The 25,664-nt window shown below is 40.1% G+C and overlaps 1 protein-coding gene across 3 annotated transcripts; it reads right to left on the bottom strand.

Annotated features, from left to right (window-relative positions):
* Positions 1–58: 58 nt before the first annotated feature.
* Positions 59–25,570, bottom strand: ATG4C (autophagy related 4C cysteine peptidase). 3 transcript variants are annotated; one of them, XM_030455496.1, is made up of 11 exons: positions 25,436–25,570; positions 21,831–21,962; positions 20,584–20,667; positions 19,734–19,967; positions 16,378–16,708; positions 14,382–14,452; positions 12,767–12,903; positions 9,323–9,401; positions 8,574–8,650; positions 5,046–5,165; positions 59–1,424 (listed from the first exon to the last, which is right to left on the bottom strand). In XM_030455496.1, exons 2-11 carry the CDS (start codon positions 21,904–21,906, stop codon positions 1,254–1,256), a joined length of 1,380 nt encoding a protein of 459 aa, XP_030311356.1. In that variant the 5' UTR covers positions 21,907–21,962; positions 25,436–25,570; the 3' UTR covers positions 59–1,253. The 3 variants fall into 3 exon arrangements, with proteins under 3 accessions (XP_030311356.1, XP_030311357.1, XP_030311358.1); XM_030455497.1 differs by lacking the exon at positions 25,436–25,570 and adding an exon at positions 25,264–25,428; XM_030455498.1 differs by lacking the exon at positions 25,436–25,570 and adding an exon at positions 24,821–24,898.
* Between the last annotated feature and the right edge of the window lie 94 nt (positions 25,571–25,664).

Genomic DNA, 25,664 nt, shown 5'->3' with positions numbered 1-25,664 from the left:
ATCGGCACCATTTGTGCCTTCTGTGCCTGAGCAGCACTTAAAATAGGTTAACATTTGGTTTACAGCACAACAATAAAATCTGCCTTTATTGCAAATAAACAGAGTATTCACACCTTACAATATTGGTTTAGATGCCAGATTATATTCACTCCTAGAAGATCTAATATTAATAGAAAAGGCTCATGCACTTAATGTTTTCACACCTTTTTTTATTCTCCAAGCAGTGTTAATAGGGATTTTAAATATTGCATTTGGTTAAAACATGAAACTATTCCTGTACATTTGTTTGCAGTCTGAGAACACACACCATCAAGTAATCATTTGTACAGTAATAACATTTATAAAAAAATAATTAAAAAAAAATAATCACAGCCCAGAATTTTTAACACCCACTCCTCCATTTGCTTTGATTTAAAAGCTGCACTAAGAGGAGAGAAGCCTCAGCCTTACAGTAGCTGAAGAGGAAACAAACACCACTCTCTTCTGTAATTGTCCTTAGCTGCTCTGATTGGTTGCAGTTAATATTAACAGGATAACCTCTAAAAACTGTGAGGAAAAGTAATACTTTATCTTTGCTCCTCAGATTACGGCTCCAAAGCAAGCTTAATGAGAAACCATTAGAAAATCATAGTGCTAAATAGTATCTTAGCTCACAATTCAGCCTATATAATTACCTCAGTATTGCAACTGACAATTACTGCTGAGAGCTCCAACTTCCCTTTCCCCCCTGTGCTGCTCAGGCTGCAGCCCTGAACTCCCCCTGAGGCTTGGGCAGCAGGCAGATGGGGTTCTGCCCTTCCCACAGACACACAACTCAAGTATTGCTGCCAAACAGAAATAAAAAAAAAGGTCTCAAAATCTACAGAACACACCCAGGACATCAACCCCCATGTATGCAGCAGATCTGCTCAGGACTCGTCCTGGTCTGACAGGACAGCAGGGTCCAAGTCAGGCTGTAGGGACTGGCCAAGCTTTTTAAGACTTAAGAGATTTCAGCATACCTGGTTCTAATCCATGCCTTCTGTCTTCATCAGCACAACGTGACATTAAACTGAACAAAAATAATTAGTACATTTATAAATGACATTTTGAAGACCATTAACATATAAAATATTATCATCTTTATGAAAATAGAGCCATTTCAGCACAAGCTTGCCTTCTGAGGGGAGGAGGACAGGTATTTTTTATTTTTTTGCTTTTTAAAAGGCAAGAGTTCCTCTGGACAGCTGCCAATAATCTTGTGTAAAACGTCCTTAAAGCAAGACAAACTCCTCTGTACTAAATCTTTTTAATCTTTTCTTTTCATCCTCTGAAAAAAGAGCATTTTCTTCACGGAGTGGACTGGAAGCAAAGTCATAGTCTTTAGAGTGACCCTTTACAAAAGTAAACAAGGGATATTTCTCCTTAGATGAAGATTTCAGCATCTACAATGTAAAACACAGATCAGATAAAACAATAATTAAATGGAAGAAATAGAGTAAGCAGTGATATTTATCTGATCATCACTACAAAATAAAAAATGCATTTTTTCATTTGTATTATAATCATATTAAACCAGAACCACTGCACAATCTAAACACCCCCTTTTCCCATCAAACAAACATTTACTTCCACTTCTTGCTCATTCTGTGCCTGACCCTGCATCTCACACCTCTACCTGCCAGCTGGAGCTCTTGCAGGAAGATAAAACTCTACAGAACAGTTAATGGCTCTGAGACTCTCCTCAAGCAAAGGTACAAATTCTGCAGCATCTCACAGAGATGTTTCTGTTGAAGAATCAGCATGTGCAATAATGTGGTTTTTTTTTTAAGTTTAAATGCATAATTCCCTGTAAATAAAAAGAGACTGATGAAAGGCACAGGCTGGGGCATCCAGGGTGCCAAAAATCATCTGCATTTATAAATAAGAAAACTGAGTGTAGAAAGCAGGTGGTGGGTAGAAGATAAATCAAGTACTGAAAGACTTCTCAGCCTTGCAGGCTATTTGGGACACTTACTTGTTCACTGATTTTTTAATTTGTTGTTTCTTTTTCTTTTTTTTAATTTCTTACCTGCTTTGAAAAACAGCACAGTGGTGCAGTGACATGCAGAGCTACATGAGCCTAGAGGTACACACCATGTGGAACTAAAATCACTAAAATCATTTAATGAGAACTATTAATCTAAACTAGTAAAAAAATCCAAAACAGGTCTTTAAAGAGTGAGAACTATTTAAAAAGACAGGGACTGATGTTTTTAAAACAAAAGCATACTCACAGGAAAATCCTTTCTATATATTGTTATATTTACTATAATTTCAGATTACTGTAATCTGAAATTTTCCACTTTTAACTATTTTAATAGCAATTGGCTATTATGTGAAATGTGGGGAAAAATATCAAGGAGATAAAGAGAGATTGACAGAGTAACAAGCAAAGGAAGAGTAACAAATGTGTGTTGGAAAGAAAAAAAGTTTGTAAGATACACAAATGGTTTTTTTTTTGAGAACACCAGATAGCTGGATGCAAACCCTTTCATCTCTAGGGGCTGGGTACAAGCTGGCTTAGGAGGAACAGGAATTGGTGGCCTCCTGAAGACTGTTTGCAGCTCGGTGGTGTGGATGGATGGGGTTTGGCCAGCTCCTAATTCCAAGTTGTGACAGAAAACTCATCTGCATGGTGACTGCACAACCACTGCACCTGCAGAGATGGTCCCTCCAGACCAGGGCAGAAATACACCTGCAGTTCCACTGCCCTTGGCTCTGCTCAGCTCCCCCTGAAGCCTCCTTCTCCACAGGTAGGTGTTACACCTCTGGAGCACTAAATACAGAACAGGATAGCCAGCCTAGTGCCTAAACAGGAGTTGAGTGGAAATTGATTAAAATTACTGCAAATATTATCAAAGTACCTCTCACTCAGTGACTACAGGCAGTTTGAAGATAACCTACAAGTTCTAGATACCAGTGATGATTGCTAGAGAAGTTCATTGATAAACAGCAATATTTTTATTATTTCAGTGTTAAAACTGCTTCTGTTGTCACTGCAAGAATGAATTCTTTGTGCATCCAGGGTCAATGGTCAGTCAGTCAGAGAACTCTTTATTTCTCCTGAGAACCTGGGCTACAAACAGGCAAATGCAGCTGTAGCCCAAGTGGATTGTTTATTTGCTGGGAGGGGGTTTGATGGGGAAACAATTCCCTGTATCAGCAAAAAGCGAATCCTGGTACCAGTTAAGTACCACAACCAGGAAAAGGCAGAACCATTCCAGGTGCTGTGCCAAGGCCTCTTCCTGACCTCTTGGCTCTGCCCCATAGGGTTGAGTAGCCAGACAGAAGCTGCTGGCTGCTGTGCCTGCTCTGCACTGTGCTGGAGGGGCAGGACAGAAGTGAGACCACAGCCAGTTGGGAAAATCATCCTTCTAAGTCTGGATGTGTTTCCAGGTCTCCTTTATCAGCTATTTAATTACAGGTGAGATTAAACTACTTCACAAGCTGTGCTTAAGCAAGTCCAGAAACAAAGGGGTAACTTAGATGTGATTTGAATGGAGTTTCCCAGTCACTCTGTTTGGGCCCTTGATTGCAGTGCCCTAATTTCTCTGTCACTGAATCTATGGCTCATAAGGTTTATCCTCAAGCAATAAAAACTGAATCTTTTCTCCCACCTCTTATTGACCACAAAAGAATCTCATTTTTTTTAAGTCGAGCCTACATAGGGCACACTGGGAGTGTATTGTGTTTTGTAGTTCAAGAGTTATCACACTCAGATTGCAGACAGAGGGAAAAATAAAGAGCAGGGAAGAACAAAGGATGTGAAGGAAGAACTGAGAGATCATAGAATGTATCTCACATGGCATCTGTACCTAAACTTCCCTCTATTTTCAAACTGTGCCTGAAATATATTTTTTATAAAATAATGTCTATAATATTAAACCTTTTATCTGAAATACCAGGATAACAGCTCCAAAACTTAGATCAGCCATGAGAATGTTCACAATGTACATTTAATCCCAAACTTACAAGGTAAGACAGAAAAAAAGAGGAAGAGAACTTCCAAGGCCATTTTATAATTAGATTTTTCTCTCCCCATGTTATTACAGGACTTCTCATAGATTACAGGAAAACATGGAAAGATAGAAACTTCAGTTTGAACTTTCCATATATCCATTGCTTAAGAACTTCTTTATATCTATTTTCTGCCTCTGTGTAAGAAACAAACAAGCTCAGCATCAATCAGCATCTACTAGAGATTATATACAGTATTAAGTTTAAAAAAGCTTTTTTTGCCTATCATACCAATACCACTGAGCAGGACATTGCAAATGCTGAATGAATTCTTTGCACTGCTGTGGTAACTGCTCTGATTGGAATATTAAAATTGTGACCATCTCCTGCTGCCACTGCATCCTTTCAGAGCCTCTTTTTTAAAACCCCACAGCACAATTGGTCACTGCCACAGCTGTGTATTATTAATGCTGTATTTCAGACACTCACCTGCTGTAATCAAGGGGAAAAAAAAAAGCCAATTATTTGGACCTAAATGAACCTATCCCAGTGTTTTTCAAGTGGAAGGACACAAGTGGATGTGCTCCACAGACTTCATTGTTACCAGCTCACAAACACACTGCTTTCCACTTAAATGCCACCAGGAAAAAAAAAAAAAAAAAAAAGCACTTATGCTAACAAGAAATAATACACAATTCTGCCTTGATCAAATACTTCCATTTAAAACCAAATCCCTCCCGAGGGATGCCTGTTCCAAACTCCTGCTGGGCAGGGTGATTCCAGCTGCAGAACATTCCCATTTCACGACTGCCACCTCGTGGGCCACCGCCGCCCGCCCTGCTCTGCTCTGCTGGAGAACACCTCACCCAGCACAGCCCCGGTTTCATGGCTTGGGAAAAAAAACCCAGGCAAAATGAAAACCAATCTGGATTGCTCGTGATTATGAACCCAGGAATAAATACCAAGAAAATAATGCTGTCTAAATGCAGCTGGTTCCTCCCCCCCCCCTCACCCATCCGCCGCACGGCGTGCCGACTGAGGAATCCCTCTGGCAGCCTGACACCTACCTTGGTTATTTCTTCAGAAGCCTTCTCAAAGTCCTGCACAGTCCTACAATAAAATCCTATTGTGCAGCTCGGATCCATTTTTTTGAATGACATCTTTTTAGGAGAAGGACAGTGGAATGACTGCAAGTTTCGAGATTAAAAACCATGAAATACAGGGGTAAGATTGAGAGTGGTACAGACTGAAGCATTTATTTTTTTTTCCACCAGCAGCTTTAACATCCAATCCCCTCTATCCCTTGAATTAAAACCCAGCACACACTTTTGAAGTTATTTCTTCCAACCTCCCTCCCAAAGACTCCAGTTAATTCCACTCTTCCCCACACCTATAAAACCTCCTGCTGTTCACGCTGCATTCACCAAACTTGCACACAACATCAGGTTAGTTTGAAATCTGTCAAAGGTCTGCTGCTCCCAGCAGTACTTTATGAATATTCCCAAGGCAGAGGAGGAGGTGAATGCTCTCCTGCAAACTGAATATGTAACAGCTTTTGCACTATTGTACAATTACTGCTCTGCCACAACCACCCAGTGCCCCTTTCCCTCTCCAGACCTCTATGAAAGAGAGAGAATAAACCAACCTCAGGCTTTTTCCAGGTTTTTTGAAAAAAAAGCCCACGGAAGCAAAACTGTATTACAATAATCCACAAGTAGAAAAAAACCCCAAATGACACACCCTGCTGTACAGATGTTTTCTTTCTTCCTAACATGAAATCTCTTTTTGTGACATTTGATGTTCTGACACTGCTGGGAACTGATACTGCCAGCAGCCAGCAAGCAGTTCCAAATAAACCCTTCCCTGCAATCCTCTGTACAGCAACAGCAACTCCTGAGAGCAAATATCAAGCAGTCTGTATACTAAAAACCCATTTTACCTTTTTTTTAACTTTTTTTTTTTCCTATCGGAAAAGTCAATCTGAAGGTGACAACAGTGCTTGTTCCCTAATTTCAGAGAATCTGTCAGTGTCAGAGTTTTAAATATTGAAGTACATTTTTTTTTACTTGTGAATATAAACCTTAAGAGGTTATTTCTATTAAAGCTCTGCTAAAAACAGGGGGAAAGATGAGAAGTAACATTTTTACAGGATGCATTTTTGTAACTGGTTTTTTTTTTTTCTCCTAATTCTTATTTTAGATGCAGAAGTTGTCTTTTGAATACTCATTCCTGAGTCACAAGTACCTCAGTTGAGCCCTGCCTCACACACCACATTTCAGCAGCATGGCTGTACCTACAGCTGTGCTGTGCAGGGCAGTAGCCTTAATGCTACACAAATCACTGAAAAACAAAGAGAAGTGGGAAGGCTTTTTGTTTTTTTTTTCCTTCCCACTCCTGCAAACAAATGGATTCTGGAAGCCAATCCAGAGTGGATTGATTTCCAACTTATTCTGGACAATTTGTCAATTTTGAAAATACTCCCTACAGATAAATCTAACAAGCAACTATCCACACTAAGAAAGCAATTTCTGTTTACTTTTGACATTTCTGGACAAAGATACAATACTGTTAAATGCACTAAGCATTAAATTGCAATATATTTTTCCATCTGCTGCAAAACATTAGGATGTGATCAAGCCAAGCTGGCTGTACTTTCAAAATACATTTTAAAACCACATTATTATTTGGAAATTCACATTAATGCCAGCCTGCAGCACAATCTGGAGGGTTAGTCATGGGAAGAGGAACAAAAAAAAATAGGTGTTTTTTTTTTGTAGCTTGGCCACTGAGCTACAATGTGACCTTAAGGAAGTCACTTCAGCTCTGCATCTCTCTGCCCTTCCCACCTTTTGTCTGGCTTGCCCAATTAAACTATAAAATCCTGAGAGAAGGCACAGTGTTTTACTACAGTTATTAGCATAAGGCTGCAAGGATCCTGGTTACAGGTTCTGGTGCTGGCACTACACAAATATAGAGATCGGGGCCTCCCCAACTCTTTTTCCAAATATCTCATCAGGGTAAATCAAAGGTAAATCCCTAAAAAAATAATCTAAGTTGCAGTCTGATCCATTTTGCTGCTGTGTTTATTTTTTATTTTTAATTCAGAACCCTCTCATTTTCTAGAGAATCTTACACCTCTGTATTATATGTCACAATAATAAGAGCATCTTGTTAAGCATAAATACTGAAAAATTCAGTGCTTGCTTTAAGTTGGCCCTGGGATTTAACATAAGCCCTGTGCAAGTCCTTTTGATATCTATATCTATCTATCTATATAGATAGATACATAGATACAGATATATATAAGGACTTTTCCTAAATCCCATTTGATGGTATTTTGATTAAAGTCTTGTGATCAACAGATGTTTGCAGATCTTCCTTTTCATGCTGACAGGACCACTGGAGTTCACTCCACTGTTCTCAGTTTAACTCTTTGCTGCTGTGGGGAGCCAGTACTAATCAACAACTCTGTTCTGCAGCTCTTGATGCTGCCCTCAGCAGTGTTTGCACTGGATGAAGTTCATGTGGCACAAGATGCAGAGGAGCTGGGATGGATGGCACTGAGCACTTGTACTGTGAGTACTGTGGCTATTGAACACTCACTCCTCCAACAGATAATGTTTTCCCATGGTGCTTGTAAATTGAGTTCTTTAATAACCTCCTTTAGCTCTATCTATTTTCAATGCAAGTAATTTGGCAAGAGGTTAAAGAAAAGGAAAAACACCATTGTAAAAAAAAGAAGCATGAGTTTTAGGACCTAGGCATAGCCTGCAGAGATGAATTCCTACCTCTAGGTACACCCAGAAAGTCATGGTCCAGAAAGGGGTGAAGGGGAAATGAAGAAAAAATGCAACTCACACATTTCAGACCTGTCAGTCTCTTGGAAATAACTATTCTATAAAAACAGCTTGATTTAAAATAACCTAACAATTAACTATTGATTAAAAATAACAATAAAACTTGCTAAGAGAAACAGTTCAGAAGATTCCAGTAAATTTCACCTGGTCAGACACAAAGCTCACTGATGGGCCTCAAAAATTTCCACTTCCATGAAGCTAAACAAGTGGCCAGCAAAGTTGTTAGGAACAGAAGTTACATTTTAAATTAAAATCATCTTTGCTAGTACAGAAATATTTCTTGTGAATAGAAGCAGCAACTAAAGCTATAGGAAACTCTGGTTCCAAGCTGAAAGCAGGTTCTTACAGTATTCTCTGTGTGATGGTGATTGCAACTTGAATTTAAAACAAAATAACCACAACAAAACCAAAAGAAATCCAAATTACTCAGGTTTAAGGTCTCCAAATGTTGTCTATTTTCTTTGATGGATGACAACTTCAATGAAGTAATAATTTTTAATGTTTTCTGATCATTAAAAAGAAACAGACAAAAATTAATGAAGTAAAAATTAAAACCTAATATTGAGCTTCTAACCTGTGGTCACTGCTGTTGATCACAGGGCTATAAAGGAGGGCAGAACTTTGATAAATAACATGTAGCTGTAAAACCATAAAGATGCAGCTAGCTAGAACATCTCTAAATAATTAGTGTTTGATTCATATGGGAAGCAAACAGTGCCAGGTCTGTATCCACACTACCTCAAGAGGGAAATCCTTTATGCTGACATCTACAAAAGATTGGCAGTAATGAGGATCCATGTAAATCAAACTGTCATCTACAAGGACAAAACAGAAGACAAGTAATTCAAAAAACACCTTATTATTACACTGCTTACAATCCAATTTCTATGCAGAACAGCTGAATAAAAAAGAAAAAAAAAGCCAGCAAGTAACTGCTTGCCAGGCTGATATTCATTGACTGAAGCATAGGTTTTTGCAGGACAGATTAAATTTTGCATAATCAAATATGCTTGTATAAGCAGAATTTTTATAAAGTGATGAGACTGTCATTTAATTTTTGGTGATAAAATTACTTTTACAAACACACAATTATATTCTGGAGTTTGCATATGAAAAATGTATTGTGCTACTTCATCCTGACAGGAAGAATATATTGCTTGTCATTTCAGCATCAACTAACACCACTTAAACTAGTAAAAAGTAAATATGTAAATAAGAACTGCCAGGCAGCAACAGCAAAGGCTCCTGAAGTTTGGTGAAACATATAAATTATGCCTTGTTTATGCAACAGTGGAAATTAAATGTACATTTTACAGAATCCAATTACTAGATGGGGTAAATGACAAATGACTGGGCTTGGGTAGATATGATGAATTAATAAGATACTCATTTTGCTATTTTAATCATGCTATTTCCCACTAGTTCAATATTAACTTCCTAACTCTTAAAGAAAAATACTGAACAGACATAACACATGAAAAACTAACCTTGAAATCCATTGAAGTAGTATGACTGCTTGGGTTTGCCACCAATGATGCCAACACAATACTCAAGGCTTAAAATTCCCTGTAAGCAGAACATGGAGTAATTAGGACAGCATTAATTAGAATAAATATTAAAATTAATTAAAAGCTCTTTCTTTCCTGTTTTTAGGCAATTTTTTTTTTTTTTTGTAAAGAGCAACAGTGATTTTCTGGGGTTTAACTCGATTTTTAGAAGCTTACAACTGACCCAAGTGAAAACCCACAACCATTTGTTCCAAAGTCCTCCCTTTTCACCAGGTGCCCAGACATTGAGAGAACTGGCAGGATGGTTTTTGGGAAGGGGATAGAAAGTAATGTCATCCAAGCTGAGCACAGGTTGTGCAGTCAAAAGTATTCAGCTGTACAGAGTTCACAGAGTCACATCCTGTGGCTCTGGGGGAATCTCTTCTTTTCCTTTCAAAGGCAGAGGTCTGTCTAGAGGATGAGTTTGTATGTCATAGGGAGAAAGGCCATTTGAAGCCAGAGTAATTACAAGATACAGCTCTGAAAACAGGAGCCCAAAATACAGGGGGAGAGAAACACACACAAGAGACAAGTCCCATAAATGTTACTGGGTTTTGACTGTGAGGCAGCAGAACCTTCAGTACTTAGCAATTTAGAGAAAGACACATTGCAAATGCACCTAAAAGGATGGAAAGAGGGATGTGGGGTGAAGAATGGGAATCTCCTCAGTCTGGAGGTGTAAAGGAAGAAGTAACACCCCTCCTGCCACCAAGGAGAGAAAGAGCTGGGACATCAGCCATGGGCTGCAGTCACCCCAGTGCTGCCAGTGTACTCCTGTTGATTCAGGTTGAAGAGTTGGGTTGATTGTGTTGTGCTGGCACACAAACCTAGCAGACTTGTCCCCCCAGAATGAAATGTTCATTTTATGGACATTTTATTTACCTCTCCATAAGCAATAATTTTGCTGAGGTAAGAACATTTCAGTAGTAGAATTGACTGAAAAGCCTCTATCCCCCACAAGCTCTGGATGCAGCTACAGACAATGGACACCAAAAAAATCAACTTTGTTCATTTCTCTGTTATAAGAAATACTGAGCAAGGGCTGGAAGAAGGCAAGAAGGACTTCTCCTCCTCCTCTTCCTCCCCCTCCTCTCCATATTCCTGCTCTTCCTAAGGTTCTGTTTCCTAACAGGGCTCATTAAGATGTTTGTGAGGATTCTGACTTGGCTTAACACAAAGTCTCTATTAGTTATCCCACCAGCTCCAGTGGGAGCTGAATTTTGCCAACACTGAGTGCTTTGGAAAGCTGAGCCCAACAACTCTTCTAATGCAATTGAAAAGATCATTAAAACCACTGAAAACTGAATAACCTTAAGATGTCCATAAATATCAGCAGTTTTCTTGTGGCAGTAGAGAAGTGTTTGGTACAAATATTTGGACACCTGCCCAAAGTGGGGCAGCAATCCAGAAGATGAGTTGAGCTGAAGTGAAATCTCCAGGAGCTGGCAGTCATATCCATATCCTCTCATCAAAAAGCTCAGCCATTAAGAGTATAACCATCACATTATCATTCTATAAGTAGAGAAAATTTCCCTCAAGAAAATGATTGATATTTCTTGTACTAATAAGACCAAAGCTGCTCAGTGAGACAATTTTTTCTCAGCTTAGACAATGATAAAGTAATGTAAGCTACCAAAAATGGCTGAACTCCTCACCTGATGTACTGACACCTCAGCATGGTTTCTGCACCTTAAGAGAAAATGCTGCTTGTTTAAAATATGAATGAGAAGGTTTTTTAGAAAAGGCTCCTCAAGCATCACAGAACATTTAAGCAGAGCAGTGGCAAAGGCTGAAAGAGCTAAGGAGGAGACATCCTCTGTGGGTGAAACAGGAGGGAGCAAACCCACTTAGAGAAATGAGTAACAGTTTAATCTATGGGAATTTTCTTGTGAAAGTGAATTATAAAAAATTTATCAATTTTCATCCATAAATATAAAATCCCTTGTAAAAATTACCTCTTGTACTACACTCTAAAAAATCTGCATTTTTAACTTAAATCTAGACCCTATGAAATGTAGTCACTTCTTGTGAAGAGTCAAGCCAGAGGCTGGAGTGACTGATCTCTGCAATTGAAAGCCCTCTTATCACAGTCTCCAGCAGAACAGACTGCAAGAGGCAGCACCAGCCCTGGTGACAAAGCCTCTGCAGGGTAAAAGTAGCCACAGACACTCATCAGTAATAAAAGGCAGTATTAAAGAATTGGAGTCACTTTTCTTTTGCTGAGAAAGCCCTATGAAAGTTGCAGAAGCAGCTGTTTGTTAGCTTACAAACCAAGGCACCCCGTGTTTGCCTGGATCTGACTTCTTCAAAGCCTTTTTTGCAGTTAACATTGAAAGTGAGGTTGCTGCAGATCATGTCTGTAGCTACAGGCTTATCTTAGCTGGGTCAGAATCAATCAGGAAAGAACTGAAACTTTTCCAAAGGCAACTGTCTGAAAATACAAGGAAAAAACAACTTAATTGTTCATCACCTTAGTAAAAGGCTTCATCACTGTCTCCCCATGCCTTTAAAGAACAAATGTTTTCCTAGAATTTTACATAGAGACCCAGTTTCTGTACACCCCAAAAAAGCTGTAACAGGCTCTCAGGTTTTGTTCACACTGCCACATTGTGGTATTTTCCAAACCAAAGCAAGAATTTCACGACAGATAAAAAGCAGCATGGAAAATGATACAGCAGCAGAGCTAAGAGAACAATCTCCTCACTTAGGAGAAGTATTCCTGTGCTCAGGATTACAGTTAGGATTACAGAACATCTTCTGGTGTTGGCACCACATGCAGCACCTCTGCAGAAGAAAAGAGGACAGCACAGACTTTTTTCCCTTCTGCTTTCTCCTTGAGTTTTACTTCTCTCCAGTTTGTTTTTATTTGTAGTAACTGCTTTCTATTCCTGCATCACTGTCCTCAGAAACATTCACACTAATGTCCAGATTGTCAAAAACCACTTCCAAGTAGTGAGTAAAGAGGCAAAAAGAAAATGAGAAACAAGCAACAACCTTAAACCATTTGACATTTAAGGAATTAAGACAGAGAATAAGGAATTTGGTGTGTTTTAAAATGCTGACTGATACTTAATATAGCATGACTCTTAAGAGCATATGTAGCTAAATTACCATTTGTAATTTGAGCCACTGCATTAATGTCTTTGCAGGCAGCTACTTGAGGAGTAGGACAGTTATCACTGCTTCACCAAGGGACATCATGTGCTCTGCAATTATGTCTGATCTTGTAATAGGGAAATTTAAAATCTGTAAAGTCAAACTTTACAACCTTCAACAGTAAAATCACCACCACACATTTAATAGGTAGAAGATTAGCACCAGGAAGTCTCTCTTCCTATCACCTAGTGCTACTCTTTGAAAAATGATGGAACTCTCATTTCTTACCTTTACAAACTCTATGTAGTCCATGTTTGTTCTCTCTCCACCAAGTCTCACAGGCACCAATATAATTACAGCTTTTGTGTCTGCTTTGCCAGAACCCAAAGCAGAACACTGTCTGTCAATAACATCTGAAATGTAGACTGAGACACACAGACATATTAATATTTAAGATACAGCCATTAGTTTTTACAAAGACACACCTACATCTCATCACTTAGCTTGACACACTAAAACTGCAGGCCTTCAGAATATTCCTGTCCTTCTGAAATACAACTCCCAGTGAAAACAACACTGATGAGAAAGAGTTATGCCTCCTTTTATTCAGCAGTATTTCATGTAATGATGATCTGCTGCTGCTACATTGCCACAGAAATGCAGAAGGGGTAAGTCAGGAGAAGGCCAATGAATATTTTTTCACTTAATATACACTTCTAAAAGCAGTAATTTAAAACTTGAAAGCTTACAACTAATAAACATCTACATGTTTAAGAAAAAAAACCCAACAAAGATTATAATAAATATTCAAGTCCACTGTCTGAAGTTAGCACAACAGTCACTGAAAATGAGTGAAAAACCAAAATATTATTGCTTATTCTCTCCAAACTATGAGAGGTGCAAAAATCATCACCACAACAAAGGAGTGAACAATTAATAGAATTTTAAGTTTCCACTGCTGTTTTAAGTCAGGTGAAACTGGTTCTTAGTGTGTGATTAACCAGTGTCTCTTTAAAACCAACCTGATGGATTACCCAGGGATGTTGGGCTTTGTCTCTGCTATTCCAAGATGGGTTTTGCAATAACTACAATTCCTGGCAGCTAAACAGGGCTCCTAAAGAATAAATACATTGTGCTCTGGATTTGAAACTCTGTACTCATTAGTGTGAAGTTTCACCACACTGTTAGTTTATCTTGTCATCATTTTCTGCTCCTGAACATCCAGAGCTCTGAGCTCCTCTGCCTGTGTCAGTGATTATTTCAAATGCCACTTTGGAGCAGGATAAAAGGTTACTGCTGCCTCTGGTTCACCATCTGCTCACACCTTTGAACTCCAAGCAAAAATTACTCCTTACTGTTCTGAAACTGGTGCAGTGATTTTTTTTTTCCACTAGAAAAATGGGTAAAAGAGAATCCTGGGAAGCAAAAGACAAATCCCACTAACAACTCTAATTGAACTGAAGTATTTTTCAGTTGTTTGGTTGGATTTTTGGTGGTCTTTTTAGTAAGACAGGGAAATTCTTAGGAGATTATTGCTGAAGCAACACTGAAAGAAGTACAAAATGAATTGATAACTGATTTAATTTAAAAAAAATAAATTAAAACAGGCAGATTGTAAGAAAGGTACCTCACTGGGTTCAGAATTCCACTGTTTTCCCCTCTAAGACACTGAACAAGCAATGTCAGAAGCTTTCAAGTTGTGATGTTTGATTTTCAAAGAGAACAAACATCTGCATGGATCAAGAATTGATTTATTTACCTGAGCACAGTTTTGTGGATCTATTTTTTAGTGGTTTGTTTGGCTTTTTTCCTTCCTTTAGAGCTCTGCAGTGAAGTGCTTATTGAAAGGCATAAAAAAAGCATCTAAAATATTTGCAAAAATCTACAGAGTCACAGCATTTACCTGTACAATCCTGAGCAACATAGACTGTTAATCCTTGTAGCTCAGGGTCTCTTGCTTCTTCAACAGCTTTTCTAAGTACAAACACAAAACTATTTAATTCATCTCTGATTTTAAAGAAATTCACAATAGATAAACAAATCATTTGATTTTTAGATACAGATTAATATAAACTGCTTGCTGCTCATTTATTACATTGTTTTGTTTCTTTTTAAAATTAAGACCTCTTTCATTCCTGATAGAGTGATGGGGAAAGGTGGGGTTTGTTTGTTTATTTTTAAACACTGGATACCAAGATCCAGGGTATGCGGTAACACATTTTCCCCAAGCAGAGATGACAACTGTCTGGCTATTCAAAAGAAACAGTAAGAAACACAAACACACAAAAGGCCAAAGAAACACATTTGCTTACATTGAAATTGATATCACTGCCTAATTTCTCTCCATTTATAATGACGTTCTGTCATGTATATTGGGATAATGAAGGCTGAATTTGCTGACAAAAACATTATTTTCAACTCAATAGGTCTCTTCAGCTGACCTCAGTTCATATAACTAGCCCCAAATTAGCACCTCACATCTAAGGAAATAAAGGACAGCACAGCACAAAGCCAGAACTTTGGAAAATGTTACTGCAATGTTAGGCTGTCCTCAAAAGAGTGAGGGTAATGGACCTAAAAACTAAAAAGCAAATATGTGTCGATAGTCTGAAGGATGATCATCAATCAGGGGCAGCATTTATAAAGAAATTAAGCTGTTCAAAACAGACCCTGAGCCTTTTGACTTCACTACACTCTTGTATTACACGGTCACTATCCCTTTATTTCACAATATCTTTTGAGGAACCCTTTAGTGCAGTCATTCTCAAGTTATGAGAGAGGAGACAGAGTTAGTGCTGCTGGAAGAGAGCAAGCCCTAGGAAAGGAAACCTTTGCAGTGCTGGAAACCACTGGTGGGTTTGGGTTGGATGGAATTCTGGACCAAATCCCCCCCCCCTCCTCCTCTTAGGAAAACAGGTTACTGCCATTTAAAGCAAGGAAAACCAATTCTGGCAGTTTCTATGCCATATAAACATAAATAATGCCAACTCCTCACATCACTGGATGCATTTGCATGTATGCATACAGAGACACATGATTAATTAATGCACTTTTATACTAAATATAAAATTATTTTATTTATAGGTACCCAGATAAACACAGAAACTTTGTCTTCTGATGCTTAAATGACTTACTAGTGATTCAGTTTATAGCTAAACTGGAATCCACTAAAAACATAAGCATATAAGGCTATAAAAAAAACCAAAACAAACCTAAACACAAAAAAAAGAGTAATATTAATACAAAATGGCACATAAAGGCACCAAGTATGGAGAAATTTGACTTTAGACTTTTTTTTTTAAACCACACTGAATGTCACAGACCCTTTACTTTTACTGTGATATAATTATAATATTACTACTCCCATACATTTACAGTTTCACAAGAATTTGATGTGTGCAAAGAAATGCTGAAAACATCAATTTTAGCTCTGACATTTCATGACACTATCAGTACATTACAGCCCCGAGGTTACAGTTTAAAAAAAAATAAAAAATCTATAATGTTTTGCATGTCCCAAGGTTGAAAGAGTGGTTAGTTTTTGGAACATTTCACTAAATGCAGATCTACTGAAAATCCCAGCTTTGGGAGAGATCCTCAGGACTTCAGCTGCTAACAGTGCCAGAAAAAAAGGAAAATTGTAGGGTTTTCTTTGTTTTGTTTTGTTTTGTTTTCCATAAAATAAGGCTAAAAGCTTAGAGTTCTGTTCCTGTCCCTACTGCAATTTGCCTTCCTCTCTCTGAGAAATCTCTAGAATTGCTACTAATATGGACGTTTTACACAGCCAATAATGACCAGTTAGATGCTCAATTAAGCTGAAGTAATCTCATGACACTTGGAAATGCTTCTCCTGTAATGTGTAAGGCACAGTAACAACAAAGAATAAAGGTCTTTTTTACCTCAAAATGTGTGCAACCACTGCAGGCCCATACCAATCCCCAGCAATTTTTCCTGACTTCTTGCCATATTCTATCAGCTGATGCAAGCCAAAAGCTGCCAGTGGAGAGTCACCAAACCAAGAAATTATTTTTCTATGATAAACTTCATTCCTCCTTTCACTGTCATCACAGTTTCTCTGGAATGTTCCCCGGTGATGGTTTGACAGGATCTTGGGTTCTCTTTCTGCTGTAAGTGATGCTTCAAAGGATGCTGTCAGCTTTTTCACTGTGTGGGCTGTCCAGGATTCAGCCTCTGAATTGTCAATGTCCAAGGCTTCTGGCCAGACCCAGGCTGCAGCAGGAGATTGGGAGATGCAGATGAAGCTCAATATTAACATTTTGGTGTAATTAGGAGAGAGAACCCCTTCACCCCCATGTTCCCCAAACCACTGTTAGGGGCTTCACGTCCTCAGATGCAAATGGAAGCAAAGGATTCAGGTGGAATATGATTTTTGCTGTTGTTTTCTGCTGAATGATCAGTGAAACAGATCAGTACTACTGGCAGGACATCTGTGAGCAATCTGTGTGCTGCCTGAGGTCAGACTCCATGAGATACACAGGGCACAGGTTAGAATTACCTTACATTTTAAAAGTAGGAGAACTGCCTATTAAGTACCATCTGAAAAGTTTTATCCAAGGCAAACAAGAAGTTTCAAAAGCTGGTTTTAATTCTTCTGGCTGGTCACATTTTAAACAAAATATCAATAAGCCTAAGGAACTGTATAAAAACATTCCTGCCTCTGTAGAAACACAGACTTCTGTCAAGGCAGATCAGTGGTAAAACAGACAAGATTTCTTTACCTACTCAGTTTGTGAATTTTTTATCTAGATTACAAGACAAACTTGTATAATTATCCAGCACAGTATCTGCAGTCTGCATTTCCAGCAAAAAAGGTTTCTCTACCAGTGCATCTGAGTGTCCTCTGTTTATAGCAGGATGGGGGTTCAGCACATCTGGAGAAGTGTGGGGCTTCCCTGGGTAGATGACTGAAAGTTTCTCCAGCAGGTTCAAACTACTACTGGCAACACAAAGCAGGGGAGGAAACCTCTGAAACTGTGCTCTGGGATCCAAATCTATGCTCAAGGTTTCCAATGAACATTCTAGACGGCAATGGGGAAGGCTACCACATGCAACCAAGAAGCAAATCCTACAAACCCTACAACTGGGGTGCTTTTGGTCTGTGAGTCAGGTTTGGGTTAACCCTGGAGGTTCACAAAGCTGCCCTTGAGCAGTGAGAAGAATCTTTGCAAACTAATACTGACAGAGAGCAAGAACCCAATCCCTCCTCCTCATTCTTTTGAAGAATCCACCTCAACATCTTTGAGATACAAGAGGCAACTGTGTTTTAATTCTAAAATCTAGCTTAGGGCCTCAGTAATTTCACAAGTATTGCTGGTAACAGCCAGAATCCATGTCACCCACTCTTAACTACAGCATGACAACTACACTGTTTGTTTTTCACTGCAGACCCAGGCATGAGTAAGCTCAGCATCACAGACCTTGCTAGTCCTGTGTGGGGAGCTTCAAATTCAAGTCAGTGTCTTAAGCAAAGCAATTTCAAAGTAAAGTTCACTAGTACTGTAATATTTCAAATCAAAACTCATTTCCAACATCCTTCAGCAGTATCTGGAACATTCCACATAGCAATGAAAGCATAAGTATTCCAGCCAGTAAGTGCAGTCAAGTTTTGCTTCCTAACAGAAACAATCCCATTAAACTGTAATGAAAACATCTCTGGGAAAAGAGTAAACAGCGATGAAAAACTTCAGGTAAACACTTCAATGTGTTGCAGAAGAGACCCAGGCCTCATAAAAAGCTTTTCAAAAGATAATTCACCAGCTGTCAAAGTCTGGGTGATGAGAAAAGTAGCCCAGGAAGACCATACATTTTCCATTTTTCTCCACATTTGGATTGCCACAAAAACACGAGCACTCTGGAATCACCAAATCACTTTCCAGTTTAGGATGCCTGGGGGACAGTGCAAGGAATTCTGTGTAACCATGGATGTAAAGATAGAAACTGGGGACTTTTTTGTTTGGGGTTACTTCAGAATGAACTGCTACACGTTCCTACTCACTGGCAGTCTTCTTATCAGATTGAATTCTTGAAAAATATGTAAAAGAAAAGTTGTATTTCAGGGATTTGTGTTCTCAGCAGAAGTATTTTCATGCATTTTGGTATCTGCAGGCAGTCAAAAGGGATAATGAATGTTTTATGATTAAAGCATCTACAGCAAAAGGAACATTCAGGCAGCCCATCTGACAGTTCTGCCATGACACTGCCAAGAAAGAAGACTTTGTGATGCAGCTTGTTTGGGGCTGTGTTCACAGCTTACATCATATTTGCACAGCAAGTACAAAGTATTATCAAAACAGGCTTTCAGAACTATCTTCTGCTGAAGTATTCCTTGGGGGGCAACAAGTGGCTGAGCAAACAATACACTGTATTCTCTGTAACCAACAGCCTGGGTGGCTACAAGCCCATGTCTTGGATCATTTTGACAACAAGCACTGGTGACAGAGGAGAGGAGTGATGGTTTGAAGAGAGCAATGTGGTAGATGATGAAAAGGACTGAAGAAGAGGATGAAAAGAACAGGTGGTTAATGATGAGAACCAAAAATACCTCTATGCAGGACATGGCTCAGCTTGGAAAAATGAGGAGGAAATGAATGCTTAATCTTTGAGAGTAGGAAGTGTTCCAAGTCTCCTAAAGCTCCTTCTTTGAAACAGCTGTGACTGAGAGAGCATTTTGAGATAGACAATGATAAGAAAAAAAGGGAAATTCCTCTGTAAGTTCATGAGGGGGGAAGGGAGGAAATTAAATAGTCCAAATTTCAACACAAAGAATGATGTATTGAAGTTAGAGTGGAATCCTTCTATTAGCTCAATATATTAATACTAGAAGAACTGAATAATGTACAGTTTTAAAACTTATACAAGAACATTGCTTTTGCCATAGCCCAAAGCTATGGGATGTGGAATTCAAGGAATGAGCAAGACTGAAGAGAACTGGACACCTGCATGGATCAGAACAGTACCCAGGTATGGGATCACAATTTTTTGTGGCACTTTACCTCACATTTAGCTTCTGTAGAGTTTCCAGTACCTTCCTCTGACACCCTTTGGTTGCCCTTTTCTCAGAAATGGAAGAGGAGAGCCAGGTCACTGCTCTGATGCTCTGTGACAAGTCCAGTATTACTGAGGAGTCCAGAACCAAACCCAGCTTGCACTTCAGATCTGTGCTACATGAGGTGTCCTCTGTACAGAACACCCATGCTTCTCATGCCAGATACCAAGATTTTCTCTTAAAACTTACCTCGACCAAGAAAATGAAGCATCAGACCTTGAGCCAGCAGCATTTGACCAGTTCTCAGGGTGCAACCCCAACCGCAGTCTGTTGTTAATGCAGACCCCTTGATCTGTGGAAATTCCTCTCTGTATGTCAGCCATATTCTAGAAATAAAATCTTTACGGAACTCCTCGACATTTCCTGAAATCTCCACGGTGATTTTATCAAAATTGGACCCATCTGTACAGAGTTCACCAGATTCTGTTAAGGCAAAGCACAAATTTAAGCTGTAACTTCGTGTTATTAGAAGGAAAGTAAAAACACAACTATGGCATTGGAAAGAAGGGGCACACTTGCAAAAAGTAACAGCTTCAAATATGAAAAAGGAAAATTGGAAAGCAAACAGAAATGTGCCATCTGGAAAAGGAAAAGAGCAATGCAGAAAAAAGAGCAATGCATCCAAAAACCAACTATCTTTGACTTGCAGGTAAGTAACTCTCTAATTCTCCTAAATGCAAATGGTCAGAGAGAGGTTCTTAGAAGATTCCACACAGGAAAGTGATAATGAAGGTGCTGGGATAGGGATTCTTTGTACAGGTGTTGTCACTATTTTGTCCAGGAGTTTTTAGAAAGAACACCTCAAGCTGATAGGTAAATGAAGTAAAATGCAAATCACCAACATATACAGGGAGAACAAGACTTTCAGTGCAAAAGCTGAATAGAAGAGGTTAGGATGGGTTGCACATGTGGTGGTGCTGGACATTTAAGTACTTTTCATATTTACACTTTAGATTTGTTGTTAATGAGGGTCTTTCTAGGAGACTAAAAGCATGTCCTGCCAAATAAGATTGGAATGAGTTAAGTGCTTTGTACCTACCATCAGTTTTGAAGTGGTAACATTTTCCCAGGAGAAAGACTGGAGAGTTTCTACTGAAGTAAGTTTTTGTTTTCAACACCCAACCTGAAAGAGATGCAAAAAAATTTACAAATTTCTGACAAGAATATCCTAAAAATGCATTCCTAAGAGCATCTAGTTAAGCCCAGAATAAACCATGAAAAGGGAATATAGAGCACAAGTGCTGAAGTTGGGTTTTGTTTGCAGAAATAACAAGAAGTTTAATAGTTCTACAGAACACAGAGTTCTGGTTTAAAACTAACAATGTTACCCATATATGAATGGTACAACCACAATGGTACTGCTGCCCAGAAATCATCAGGGTACAGAAATGCTAAAGCTGAGCTCAAGCTTCTTTGTCTCTCTTGAGAATTCAAGACTGCAGAGTGAGATGCTGTGAGCTCTCCAGCAACGTACAGGAAACTTCCCACCTGAGCAATGAAAACACATGGAGCAGGGCTTTTCCTGTAGGATTAATTATGCACACCTCACCACAACAATTAAATCAAAGATTTCAGACAGAAAAAGGGTAGAATAATATGTTAAAATACAAATTCAGAGGGCCAGAGTTGAGTTTTAAGGTTTTGACTTTTCCTATCCCATAAAGGGTGTAATGACTGCTGCTCCCCCTCAGCCCTGGGGCAGCCTTAAAGAATGGAGGAGAAAAACATCTTTTCATCTTGCCAGACTCATCCAAGGCTCAGTTATGAGATTTAACAAAAACTATCAGAAATCTGGTGGTAAATCTGAGCAAACTCAGCCTTAGGAGAAAAGTAGAAAAGATTAAGGAGAGATTAGTACAGGGCAACCTGAAAATCTGTTTGCTTATAAACAAATGACTGATGTTCCACTTCAGTGGAGTTTGGATTTCACACAGCATCCTAGTTTTTTTCCAGAAAAGTATATAAAAGATAAAAAATATTTGTATACATGATTCTATGTTATGCCTGTTCAAAAGTCCACATAAATCTGGTGTAATTTACATAATGTACATAATGTTTTCAAAATAAGTAATCCAAAAAAGAAATTATGCAAATTCATTTGAAAAATGAAAAGCTAAACAAGTTTGTTTACTCAGGCTGTTTGTTACAGCAAAGTAAAAATGGTTTCAAGGGCCATCTTGCATTTTTATTATTAATATTAGTTAAGCTTCTGAATAATGATCCCATTCATGTCAACAAGAAACACTCCACAAGAATCAAATGGAGACAGGAAAGAGTTTCACTTACTGTATTTCATGTTGTGCCATGCAGACATAAACTTTGATTTTATCTTTTCTACTTCATCTGTCCCTGTGGCCTCCATATTCAAATTCTAGAGAAAAAGCCATCGCTGTCTTGTAAGGCATTCAAATTCTGCCACTGGAAAAACAAGAATATAAACATATCCATGGGCACTGAGAACACAGGGTGCAGTATCACCACCTAATGTGACCAGAAACAGCAGTAAACTTGCAGAATCCTCCACTGCCAGGGTCTGAGAAGCAATCACATATTCCATGAATAAGTAATAAAAACATTTAATTCCAAATATACACCAATAAAACCACTATACAAAGGTAAATAAAATATAATGTTTTCCAACAGCTCTCTGTTGCACAACAACCTGATCTAGAGCCTACAACCTGTGCTGCCATACGAATATGCTCACCCTCACTGGCAGTGAAATGAAGAGCTACAAGACATTTCACTGAAATAGAACAGATGCTCTTCTTTTCTGCTGAATAGGAGGCTTTTTAGGATTTTTTTTTTTTTGGTTCTGAGCACCAAAAAAGAACAAATTTTTACTTCAGACACAGCATTAGTTTCAGATTTTTAATCCCAGAGTTTTCTAAACCAAGGTTTACAGGCATGGGATGAACTGAAAGACAAATTCTGTGATTCTACTCTAGGATTCTGTGTTTGTGCAAGGCAGAAAATGTGTAGTAACAGTGACATAGTTTTGGACAGAATTAACTTGCTAGAGGTAACATCAAAGGATGAGTAGGATACTGTCTGAAAGTCTGTGTTTTCTTTACATCTCTTCCAGTTACTACTTGCAGGGCAAAAAAGCCTCTCCTGATTTGGTCGTGCTGTCTGCAGTAGTCCAGCTGTGTCCCAAGGAGGAGAGTGGTAAACTGGTGGTAAAACTCACTAAAGAGCAGACTACTTTTGTGAAAAATTATTATAAATGTTCCTAGATGGGGGAAATATAGAAATATACTTTCACTGACTCTGAACTGCAAGACTTCACCTTAACAGCAACCTAAGGTGGTGATAATACAGGAAGAATAAATACTGCTTTTATCCCTGCTTCTAAAAAAATCCAGGAAAATGGGTCAGAAATCCCTTCATCACCTGTACCATCTATACCAGAAGTTTGCTATTAATAGAGCATCTTTCACTGCATGTCAATGGTTCCCTTTAAAATACTGGATAGAGGAGGTTTTGATGATATTGGGAAGCACAAATCCTTGCAGAGATAGCAGAAAAATAAAGAGCTGCAAGAGGAACTCTTGTGTAACATCAAAAGTTGATCATTAGTGGTACATCACTGCCACCTTCACTGGATTTTTAGCTAAACTCTGAAAACATCAGATAACGATGTGAACAAAAGTTAATTATCTCATTTAATTAATAAACTTGGATCAGGGGCACATACTGTCTCTAATGCTATACATAATCTCCTTGCTTTAGAAGGAGAATCCAGAACTGTATTTACCTTTCCATGTGTTATTCTCCATTGAATTAGGATCAAAACCATGTTATTTCTCTCCACTGGGAACCTATTTTAAGTAAAAAACCCTAACCCTTGCTAGGGTAACCCAGGAGAGTGTGAAGATGTCGGGGTGCCAAAGTCTTCAGAGCCTGAGGTCCATCTACTCACACAGATGGACCCTTGTTGGGATCTGTAGGTGGGGCAAGGAAAAGAGCAGCCTACTGCCCAAGCCATCTCTAGTATGTTTTTCTGTTATTCCATTTTATTACTTAACAGAAGTTTTATTTGACAGAACAAGAGGCAATACAAGCTCACAAACATGGAGGAAAACTGACATTTTAATGCTAGTGAGAGTAACAATTGCTTACAGCCCTACTGTGATCAGCTTTGTGTTAGAATTGGGCTTTGGTGGGGGAAGAAAAGACAATTTAAGGTTGGTTTTTAGTTTCCTGCCTTTCCCCCCCCTCTCTTTTTTCTTTAGGGAAAAAAAGGGAAGACCAACTGTTATCACTGAGTCCAGCTGGCAAGATGAACTTCTTCAGGAGGTGTGTTTGGTCCAGCCTGGCCTCACATGATCCATCAGTGACAGTCATTTATGCAGAGGCCACTGATTGCCTTAACAGGCAATACCTGTAAAATCTCCCCCTGGCTAAAATTAGAAATGAAACAAACTCTACTGTTCCCAAAGGGCCTGAAGGAAAAAATATTGAAATGAGAAAGAAGCTCATTTTCCTTTAAAAGACAATGGTCATTGCAGAACATTTTTCTTTCATCCAGTTACATTTCTTCCCTACCATTATGTTAAAGATGTGAAAAGGACTTCTAAGAAGAATGCTAACACAAAACAGGCACATTTATTCCACTGGAAAAATGCAGGCTCTTCCCATCGATGTAAAAAGGCATCAGTAATGGTTCCTCTGAAATGAATGGCATCAGGAGAAGGTCACAAGGAATACAGATTCAAGCCCAACGGGCACAGCACTCCCCCTGTTATTAAATCTAAAGCTTAATGGTTTTATACTGAAGTTGTCTCATTAAAGTTACCCAGAATGTGCATTACTGGGTCGATGTTCCTTCCCACAGCAGCAGGACGTTCCTCTTACAATGTAAAACGAAGCTTTGCCTCGCTGGCTGTTTACAATGATGGAAAGAAAAAAAAGTCCCTAAGAAGAGAATTTGTTAACAACAGAAAAGCATCGCAACCCTGCCGAAGGGATGAACCAACTCTGGATGTGACTTCTCATTAAGAATGAAGACCCCCCCTGCACTTCTTTCCAACCTGGGAAGAACCCGAGTGATGGCAGTCAGCAAAACCCCTGCCAGAGGATAAAGCCAAGAGGTTCTGTAAGCTGCTACCCCTTTCCATTAATATTAAGACAGATACAATACTTTGTGAAGAAACACAGCTGCGGTGGTTTAAAAAAAACCCAATAATCCTGTAGCAAAGACCAAACGCTTGACCCCCCTCCCTCCAGGACGTAAAGCCAAGCAGGAGCTCTTGGCAGAGCTACTCCCTCGTTACCATTCCGCTTCTCCACAGCCGGCGGGGTCTTTGTATCCTCACACAATGACTCCAGGGAAGGGGATCCCGGCGGGAAGGAGACCCCGGCGGGAAGGGGACCCCGGCCCGGCCGCCCGCGGGCCCCGCTCTCTCCCTACCCTTCCTCCCAGCCGCAGCGCGGTCACCACAGCCGCCCGCCGGCGATAGGAGCCCGGCGGCCACACGCCAGCCCACACACGCACCCGGGAAAAGGCTCGGGGAAAGCGGGAGAGAATCCCGACCCTCCCGGACCCACAGACGGGAGCGGAGCCGCGGGCCCCGGCCGCCACCCGCGGGTACGCCCGGCAGCGGCCGCCTCCTCGCCGCCACCGCTGAGGCGTTTCGTCCCTCACGGCCTGGCGGGCAGCGCTTCCCGCTCCCTTTCCCGCTCCCCTCCGCCGGCCGCGGCGCCTCGAGCCGCTCACCCCTCACGGAGCCGCGGCCGCTGCCGGGCGGGCAGCGAGCGCTTCCTCTGTCGCGACAGAGGCGCGGCCCTCCGCGGTCGTCGTAAAAGGGGACGGGAGAGCCGCTCGCACGGTGACTCCGCTATAAGACCGCCGCCGCCCCCGGATGGAATGTGGAAGGGCCGCCGCTTACCCGCCCGGTGAGCTCCGTGGCGCAGCCGGCTGGGAAGCGGCCTCCCGGGGCTCCAGCCGTGAGGGAACTGCGCAGGACTACAACTCCCAGCGGGCACTGCTGCGGGAGAGAGCCGGGCCCAGAGGCGGCCCCGCGTGGGGCATGCTGGGAGCTGTAGTCCAACGGGAGGGCGGGCGGCAGGGCGGGCTGGTGGCTGCTCTTCAGCCGCCGCCTGTGGAGGACGGAGGAA

Source organism: Calypte anna, chromosome 8, assembly GCF_003957555.1.
Source record: "Calypte anna isolate BGI_N300 chromosome 8, bCalAnn1_v1.p, whole genome shotgun sequence".
Classification (NCBI taxonomy): Eukaryota; Metazoa; Chordata; class Aves; order Apodiformes; family Trochilidae; genus Calypte; species Calypte anna.
Note: the sequence above shows the minus strand (reverse complement) of the source record. Positions and strands in the feature narration are given on the sequence as shown.

Coding starts and splice junctions, on each gene's coding strand:
- ATG4C (XM_030455496.1), bottom strand. CDS start 21,906: ATGGAGGCCACAGGGACAGATGAAGTAGAAAAGATAAAATCAAAGTTT. Junction 14,453..16,377: donor GTGGTTGCACACATTTTGAG/GTAAAAAAGACC, acceptor GTTTGTACTTAG/AAAAGCTGTTGAAGAAGCAA. Junction 12,904..14,381: donor TGTTGCTCAGGATTGTACAG/GTAAATGCTGTG, acceptor TGTGTGTCTCAG/TCTACATTTCAGATGTTATT.